The sequence below is a fragment of the Penaeus vannamei genome, chromosome 18 (assembly GCF_042767895.1).
Source record: "Penaeus vannamei isolate JL-2024 chromosome 18, ASM4276789v1, whole genome shotgun sequence".
Classification (NCBI taxonomy): domain Eukaryota; kingdom Metazoa; phylum Arthropoda; class Malacostraca; order Decapoda; family Penaeidae; genus Penaeus; species Penaeus vannamei.
Window position 1 is genome coordinate 10281982 of NC_091566.1, and position 10000 is coordinate 10291981.

Below are 10000 nucleotides of genomic sequence, written 5' to 3' on the forward strand. Positions count from 1 at the left end.
CACCTGGCATTCATCCAGCCATGAGACATAGTTATACTCAGCCAGGTCCTGCAGGCCTTCCTTTGAGCCAAGGACCCAGTAACACCACACCTGTGGCAAGAGTGAGTCCTGCCCCAGCAATATACTCAGTGGGAGTGTCTTGTACTCCGCCTACAAGTATTCCGCCAGTGCAGACCAGGTCTCCTATACCATCTGGTCCTGGTATACCACAGTATCCTCCGGGTCCAGTTATAAAATCTGAACACATAAAACGTGAGCCAGAACAAGTTCCAAGACCAGAGAAACCAAAATATGAACCACCACCTATATCGGCTCTACCAAGTGGGCCAAAATTAGAATTAGGGAAAGTTGAACCAAAGCAAGAAATTAAATCTGAAAGAGGAGACAGGCCAGAGATTATAGCAGAAGTCAAATCTGAACCAAGGCCAGATATAAAACCACCTACGACAGTTGGAATACCTGGTATTCCTTCTGCTGCAGCTCTTGCATCTTTGCCTCCAAATCTAGCTATTCCAGGATATGCTTACCCCTATGCTCCGTTCGGTTATCCTATCCCAATGCAGCTCCCCTATGGAGGACAGCCTACACGTCCCTTAACTCAACGATCTCAGTCACCTTTACAGCGGCCAAGTAGCACTGGACCGCCTGCCCCAACTGCAGCAACAAATCCAAGTAGGCTTTCTCCTAATCCTATACCCCTTACCACTGGGTCTTCCACAATAACAACCACCTCAACCACCACCAAACCTTCACCGACCCTTGGTGTGCATCCTCCTCCCCCTCCACCTCACCTTGGACCGCCAGTATACCCTAGTCGCACTGGAGGTCTTCCTCCACACATTTCTTCTCCCAGCAAGCTGCCATCTAGTCAGCCATCAATAGTGCCTGCTGGTATAAGACCAAGTGTGCCTGCTGTTGGTTTGCCTGGAATGTCCCCAGGACTAGTACCAGGTATGTCTCAGGGCATGTCTCAAAGCATGGCACACAGAATGTCACCAGGTATGGTTCCAGTGACATCAGGAGGGCCTCCACCCCTACCAACTCCCCCTGCGGCACACACAGGGCCTGTGGTCAAACCCCCCACCATGCCTACCAATTTGGCTCCTGTGCCTGGTCCCTCCCCCAGCCAACCACCAACTACCCAGGCACTTCCTGCAACGGTACAACCCAGCCATCCAGTATACACTGGTGGCCCACCACCCTCGATTGGTTCAAGTGGTGCAATCCATGATGGAGATGAGCAAGATGATGAAGATGAAGCTCCTCAACACAGGGAACCCTCGCCAGAGCCTAAGATTGAGGATTCAGAGTTCCATCGGTCTGAGAGTGCCATGTAAGTGATCTTTGGTGTACTTTTCAAGTAGTAGTAAATAGATTAAAGAAAATTTATTTGAAAAAAAAAAAAAATTAGATATGAAATTAAAGGTTTTATCTTTACATTTATTATTGTATTTCATTACTGGATACTTTTTATTTACAGCTTCTTGCGGCATTGGAATCGAGGGGATTATAACTCGTGTACTCGCACAGATCTCACTTTCAAGCCTGTTCCTAACAGCCAGCTAGCACGAAAACGTGAGGAAAGGTTAAGAAAACAAGCAGAAAAAGAGAAAGAGGAGAGGGAAAGACTACAGGTGATATATTTTGGTTTATTGTAAACAAAATATTAAAGAAAAAAAACAAAAAATCTGAACAAAAGCTGGTAATAGATAAATGTGAAGTTGAAAGCCTAGATTACAGGACAAAGGTTACTGTGCTTTATGTAGGAAATTATTTTATTGAATTCATTTGATGGTTAGTACAGTAGATAATGAATTTGCTTTCCTAATAGAAATATGAAAGATGAACAAGAAAAACTTGCCAGATGGGAGGAAAAATATAATTGATTCTAAAACTTGGATTTTTGTTTTCAGAGGAAAGCCAGCACTCCAGATAAACGGGAAACCCCAAAACCCACAAGTTCGGGGGAGAGCAGTTCCATCTATGGAAGTATGCAGCCGAGAAACCCTGTCGATACACCTGCATTGAACAGACTAAGGTTAGTTTTCAGATTTTATATACTTATGCAGTACTATGCCTGTAAGCATTTTCTTGTGATTTTATTTTTAAGATATGTTTTTTCAATGATCAGATAGCAAGACTTAATGTCCAGTGTCTGTCTTTTCTTGGCATTAAGAAATCACCTGACTTGTGGGAAACATGAGAATTAGTTAGCTTTTTTGTAAATAAATGCCTATTTTCATATTAGCCCCCAAAAGAACTGTGCAAATCCTTTCTCTTTTCTGCCCACCTTTTGTCCACCAAAGCAAATTCTGATCTTTGGTACATCAAGGGCTTGAATTTATATTTCAGAAAATGCATTTCATTTTCGTATATGAAATACAGCATGCACATTCGAGCATCAAATGCGTACACATACATACACATATATATATATAGTTTATAAAATGGTTGTGTACAATTTCTTCAATTGTTTGTCCTTTTTTTTTTTGCAGCGATTATGCTCGTCCGCATGCTGGGCTATCCCCTGGTGCTGTGCGACCTCCTGCAATAGGACTACCCCCTGCAATGCCTAGTGCTCCTCCGCCAGGTCTGGATCTGCTGCACTTTGGCAGCATGGCAGCATTGTATCCCCCTGGCTCACAGGAGAGAATGGAGCTTGAAGCAAGAGAGCGAGAACTAAGAGAACTGAGGGAGAGAGAGATCTCAGATCGCATCAAACAAGAGATCATGAAGAGACCGATGAACCCACTCGATGCAGGCCATCCTCACAGTTTGTCCCCACACTGGATAAGTGCCAGTCGGTTCCCAGGCTTCTCTCCCCCAGTGTCCCTGGCCTCAGGATTTGCTCATGGCCATGGATTGTATGCTCCAAGTCCTTCAGCATCATCTGCAGCTCTCCTTGCAGTTTCTGAGAGGGAGAGGCTGGAACGTCTTGGTAAGTACATGACTCACTCTTCTAGTCACGGGTGCTGCCATGCTTTACTATCTGTTAATGTATTCAATTTCTGTGCTAACTTGTGATAATCTTTGTGAAGGGGGAAGGAAGTCATTTGGGATGCTGGATAGTATTGTGGCAGCACTGCATAGGTGACACTTGTGCATTGTGATGGAGCATGAGGGCAGGAGGAAGTCAACTGTCAGGTAGTACTGGACTTGTATATCTCATCTCATTTTCTAAGTATCTTTGTAGTATGAGGAGCTACTGTATATTTGGTCATGTGTGTCCATTTTATAGAATGGATTTAAACACACTGTCTAGAGTAAGGAGGGAGACTTAGAGGGACAGTAATGAGTTTATGGGTCAGTGAAGCATGTCCTAAAAGGAGTAAGGGGATTTGGTTTTAGATTTTAAACTGAACCAGCAGTGTTTGAAAGTTTGAAAATGTTAGATTTTTTTTTTTTGTACTTTTCTACAAGAAATTGAAGTTACTAATTTATAAAGAGTTGTTTAGCACAAAAAGGAAACACACTGCACCATTTTTGTTGATTTGTGATATTCAAGCAAACCTAGAAATGTGGCATGGAGAATCAGGAGTATGCCACTCTTCAACTTTTTTAAAAGAAATTCTCTCTTCTTATTTTGTTAATAAATGTTCACCAGTGGATAATTTTGATCAAAATTAATAAAGTGCTAAATACTAGAAAGTTGATGAATATAGTGAAGATGGGTAATGAAGAGGGTTGTTAGATAATTCAGGACCTATCCATATATATCTGTTATATACATTTCACTCAAACAAAAATGTTTGACTTATCTTACTTTTATGAATTTTATGTATACAGTTTAAATGAGCATTTATCAATGAGCATTTATCATTGATATTTCTTAAATGGAGAAGGGTATGGGATTTCACTTGCTGCACTTGAACTGGAAATGTAAAACAAAATATTTGTATACATAAGCGTGGGTATAAAGGTGGATAGATAGGTTTATCAAGATGGACAGACAGATGAATAAACAGATGTAGATAGGTAGAGGTAATGATAGATGGATCCATGATTTTTGTTAAAAAGAAAGGGGAGACTCAAGTGATCAGAAGGGTATAAAAGCTTGTTATAGCATGATTAAGTATATTTTGGTCTTGGATAGTAAGAAATTCAGTCAGTTATTGAATGGAATGGAAAAGGGAAAGATAAACACACTGCCAAAAATGTCTGTCTTGGATTTTTTTTTAGTATTGCTGGGTTACTTCGTGGGTGGGATTGTAGGGTACATAATTTATATGATTTTTTTTCTCAGTATATTTAAAATAAGATCAACATTTATTAAGTTGTATATGGAGCATTATTTACCTTATGTAAATCATTTTAGTATTCATTAAGTTTTGGGATTTTTTTTTTCTTTTTTTTTTTTTCTTTTTTTTTTTGATTGGCCAGTTGTTAATGAAATTGATAGATAAATAAGTTTAACTTCATAGTCACCTAACTAAAGAATATGAATAAATATTGATATGTAATTAGATATGTGGAAGCTTGATAACCAAAAAGTATTTATTATTGTATGTGCTTGTTTGATCCAATAGTATGAAAAGAAGCTATATGTCTATATGTACAGTGAAAACATCTGTATATGCAATGTACATTGTGGTTTTGTTTTACTGATTTTGATTACACATAGATGATGGCACTAGAAATTTGTGGCAATACCTGACCTTGGCTATTGTTTATTGTTCTTACGCATATTATATTTCCATTATCATTGATAGTAATGTTATAATGATGATTATGAAAATACTGATCATAGTAATAGTAGAGCAATTTTTTTTTCTTATGAAAGTTCAAGCATTGAGTTAATAATTCAGATCAAATAGGCCTTGTAACTGATTCCTAGGTCACTAAGCTCTTGTGATGCTAAGTGTAAATAAGATTATTGACTCAAAACTGCAGAGTACAGTGTATTTATCTGGTGCCAGTGGGTTGATTACCTAAATAAGTTCTTAAAGGTGATTGCCAGCTCCATTTTCATTTTGCTATTATTTTATTATTATTATTTTTTTTAGTTAAGTTTCCTTTGATAGTTCTTTCCAACAAATGAATTTAATATGTTTAGTTTATAAAGTATTTGCCTCATGAAATGCGACCAGTCACTGAAACAGATGTGAATCCCCTCCCCCCTCCCCATGAATGTGGGAAACCATGGTGAAATTTTGAGTGGAATTCAGATGATCCAGCAGAGAATGATACAGCCAGGCAAAAAGAAACAAGGAGAGTAAATGGATAGATAAATGAGTGAGAGGAAGAAAAGAGAAAGAGACAAAGGGAAAAAGAATGTGAGAGTTAGAGTAGAGAGTTAGAGTAGAGAGTTAGAGTAGAGAGTTAGAGTAGAGAGTTAGAGTAGAGAGTTAGAGTAGCGAGTTAGAGTAGCGAGTTAGAGTAGCGAGTTAGAGTAGCGAGTTAGAGTAGCGAGTTAGAGTAGCGAGTTAGAGTAGCGAGTTAGAGTAGCGAGTTAGAGTAGCGAGTTAGAGTAGCGAGTTAGAGTAGCGAGTTAGAGTAGCGAGTTAGAGTAGCGAGTTAGAGTAGCGAGTTAGAGTAGCGAGTTAGAGAGAGAGTGAGTGAGTTAGAGGGAGATAGAGAGGGAGGGATGGGTGGCATTAGAGGGAGAGAGAAAGTGAAAGAGAGAGAGAGGGGAGGTGTTAGAGGGATGGAGGGAGGGAGGGAGGGGCCTTTAGAGCGAGAGAGAGTGTCAGTGAGAGAGCGTGTCAGTGAGAGAGAGTGACAGTGAGAGAGAGTGTCAGTGAGAGAGGGTGTCAGGGAGAGAGAGTGTCAGTGAGAGAGAGTGTCAGTGAGAGAGAGTGTCAGTGAGAGAGAGTGTCAGTGAGAGAGAGTGTCAGTGAGAGAGAGAGTGTCAGTGAGAGAGAGAGTGTCAGTGAGAGAGAGAGTGTCAGTGAGAGAGAGAGTGTCAGTGAGAGAGAGTGTCAGTGAGAGAGAGTGTCAGTGAGAGAGAGTGTCAGTGAGAGAGAGTGTCAGTGAGAGAGAGTGTCAGTGAGAGAGAGTGTCAGTGAGAGAGAGTGTCAGTGAGAGAGAGTGTCAGTGAGAGAGAGTGTCAGTGAGAGAGAGTGTCAGTGAGAGAGAGTGTCAGAGAGAGAGAGTGTCAGAGAGAGAGAGTGTCAGAGAGAGAGAGTGTCAGAGAGAAAGCGAGAGGAAGAGTGAGGGAGCCCATGAATGAGAGAGGGGCAAAAAGACAGATTGAGAGGGAGTGACTAGTCAGGAGAAAGACAAAAGTTTTCTTAAAATAAAAAAGCTAGAAATGGGCCCGTAAATGCAATGTTTCTGTGATGTCATTAAGGTTTCCCACACTTTCCAGAACCCAAATTTATTGCAAGGGGGCAACCACACTCTAGGGGTGGATGTTACTAATATGAATCACATTAATTTCAGTTGTTGATTAGATGCATTATTTGATTCCAAAGAGTAAGTTGTAACAAAACTGAGAAGTTTCTCAGCTCTTGTTACTATTTTAATGGTAAAGCTCATGCATCCCTTAGATTTATATATATTGTTATTTTTTCATTTTTGAGGATGATTCTGGTTTTGATAAAAGAAGGAGAAAAACAACAAATTTTTGGCAGTTATTTTTGACATTTTCATTTTGTGTATTTGGTTTTACTTAGCTCACTGAACATCTTTTGGTCCTTTTACTGTGGTCATGTTAAAGCATATTTCCAGGTAATATTCCTGTTATAAGAAAATATTGTATACAGTTTATAACAATATTTGCACTTGATATAAAAGCCTATACAAGCATCTCTATTATGAGGTTTACGAAATCACACAATTGCACAAAAGATTAGTAGAACGAACTGAGAGCAAAATCTCCGTTTCTTCTCAGAAAATTTCATGATTAGATTATGTATTTTGCTCCTTTGACTGTTAAAGTGATGTGTGTTATAGTTGTTTTTATTATTATTATTTTTCATTGTTTTTGTTCTTATTATTATTGGTATTATGATAATGATTTTCATTGGCATTATCTTTATATTTATCTTTATCTTCATTTTATCTTCATCTTCACTATCATTGTGTTTGTTATTATTATCATTATTATCATTATCATCATTATTATTATTATTATTATTATTATTATTATTATTATTATTATTATTATTATTATTATTATTATTATTATTATTATTATTATTATTATTATTATTACTATTATTATTATTATTGTCATTATTATTGTCATCATTATTGTCATTATTGTCATCATTATTGTCATCATTATTGTCATCATTATTATTATCATTATTATTATCATTATTATTATCATTATTATTATTATTATTATTATTATTATTATTATTATTATTATTATTATTATTATTATTATTATTAATATTAATATTAATATTAATAATATTATTATTATTGTTATTGTAATTATTGTAATTATTGCTATTTTTGTTATTTTTGTTATCATCATCACCATCATCATCATTATTACCATTACTATTATTGTCACTATTATTGTTTGTATTAGTATTATTGTTATTATTGTTATTATTATTATTATTATTATTATTATTATTATTATTATTATTATTATTATTATTATTATTATTATTATTATTATTATTATTATTATTATTATTATTATTATTATTATTATTATTGATATTGATATTGATATTGATATTGATATTGATATTGATATTGATATTGATATTGATATTGATATTGATATTGATATTGATATTGATATTGATATTGATATTGATATTGATATTGATATTGATATTGATATTGATATTGATATTGATATTGATATTGATATTGATATTGATATTGATATTAATAATATTATTATTATTGTTATTTTAATTATTGTAATTATTGCTATTTTTGTTATTTTTGTTATCATCATCATCATCATCATCATTATCATTATTATTATCCCTACTATTAGCATTATCATCGTTTGTATCTGTTTCTTTTTTAATGTTGTTATAGTTATTATTTTTGTTGTTGTTATTTTAGTTATTATTGTTATTATTATTATTATTATTTTTATTATTTTTATTATTTTTATTATTATTATTATTATTATTATTATTATTATTATTATTATTATTATTATTATTATTATTATTATTATTATTGTTATTATTGTTATTATTGTTATTATTGTTATTATTGTTATTATTGTTATTATTGTTATTATTGTTATTATTGTTATTATTGTTATTATTGTTATTATTATTGTTATTATTATTATTATTATTATTATTATTATTATTATTATTATTATTATTATTATTATTATTATTATTATTATTATTATTATTATTATTATTATTATTATTATTATTATTTATATTATCATTATCATTATCATTATCCTTCATTATCATTATCACATTATTATTATTATTGTTATTATTATTGCTGTTGTTGTTCTTAATGTTATTGTTTTTTATTTTGTTTTTGTGTTTGTTCTAGTTATTGGTATTAATATTGTTTTTGTCATTGTTATTATTTTTGAACTGTATTCATGTTGACAAATGTAGAAGAGGTATGAATCAGACTGAATGTCTTCAACAACACAAGATGTGTGTTTGACTGGTTTCTAATGCAGATATTTCTGATGAAGACATTTTTGAAACTGGTCAGATACATCTCTTGTATTGTGAAGATATTCATTCTCATTCATATCTTTTCTACATGCTCGTATTTGTGTTATTGATATTGTTTTGGGGTAACTATTAGTTTGATTTACTTATTAAGTATCTGTTATTTATTGATATATTTTTATTTCTTTTTGTATTTAATATTTTTTAGTTTTTATATTTTTGATTTTTTTATATTGATTTATTTTTTTTTAAATTTTTGTGTGATATTTCCTTATGTGAATTACTCAGAATTGTTAATAATTTTATTTTTATTATTATTATTATTTTTTGTGATTGTTTGCCTTGTATTTCAAAGATATCCCTTTGTGAATATAAGACTTAGTTTCTGTAGGCATAGATAGCACACCTATGTTGTTTTTACAACATCACACTTGCAGCTCTAGAGCTCCTATCCATATTGATGTAGGTGGCCTTTGTGTTCTCCAATCGTACTGGGTGACCGTTATATGTTGTGTGCAGGGTTACCAGCCACGACTCTGGGCCTGCCTGCTGCCGCTACTCCTTCGGACAACCCGCTGTCTGTGTCCACTGCCGAGAGGCTAGCCCTGGCCGACCATATGCACCGGATGCAGTTGATCAGCGAGGTTCATGCCCATACTCACTCCCATGCCCACACTCACCTCCACCTTCACCCAGGAGGTATGGATGTTGGATCACCATTACCACCCTCCCCTTCCCTCTCTTTCCCCTACTCCTTTCCTTGGCCCTCCATTGCCTCCCCTCCCCTTTTCATGGCATATACCTCTTCAGGCACTGCTCTGATATCACCCAAAGTTCTCTCTGCTCTTTGTGTTACCTGTGCCGCCACCACCACTCCTGCCACTGCTATTACTGCCACCATTAGTATACCATTACCACTACTGCCATTACTACTACTGCCACTACTACTACTACTGCCACTGCAACTACCATTGTTACTGCACCTAATCCTGTACAGTGCATACAGACATGGTTTTAAACACAATACTCTTGTGAGTTTGACATAAGGCGAAATAACTCGCATAATGTGATGTGACACAAGTGTTTAAACCAAGCTAGCACATAGTACAGTATATTACTGATCTCCACCACATTAGGCAGTGAATAAGCTCACATCCCTAACTACCAATATTATGTTGACCTTTTAGGGACTGGAACAGATTCATTATGTATTGGATGGAGGACAACTGTTTGTCATGATATTTAAAATTACTAATGGCTGCAGGTCTGGACATGATCTTAGAACTTTCATAACATGTAATGTCAACCTAGATCTAGCTTTTTATATAGACAGAAACTGGAACTGTGACGTTAAAAAAAGGAAAACAAATGTGTCAATGTCAGATAGACATCACTCTTTTTTATCTTTACCCTTAGATATATATGGT

General features: G+C 35.0%; 1 protein-coding gene across 5 annotated transcripts in view; it reads left to right on the forward strand.

Moving 5' to 3' along the window:
* The window catches only part of Gug (arginine-glutamic acid dipeptide repeats grunge), a gene marked incomplete in the record, with an annotated part of 57395 nt that overhangs the window by 24016 nt on the left and 23379 nt on the right, over positions 1-10000 (forward strand). For 3 of the 5 annotated variants that reach the window (XM_070132865.1, XM_070132866.1, XM_070132867.1), the window contains 5 exon segments: positions 1-1333; positions 1481-1634; positions 1914-2038; positions 2496-2938; positions 9093-9272. The exon segment at positions 1-1333 is cut by the window's left edge and continues 1009 nt beyond it. In XM_070132865.1, the coding sequence (XP_069988966.1) occupies positions 1-1333; positions 1481-1634; positions 1914-2038; positions 2496-2938; positions 9093-9272 (2235 nt within the window). 5 annotated transcript variants of the gene reach the window in all.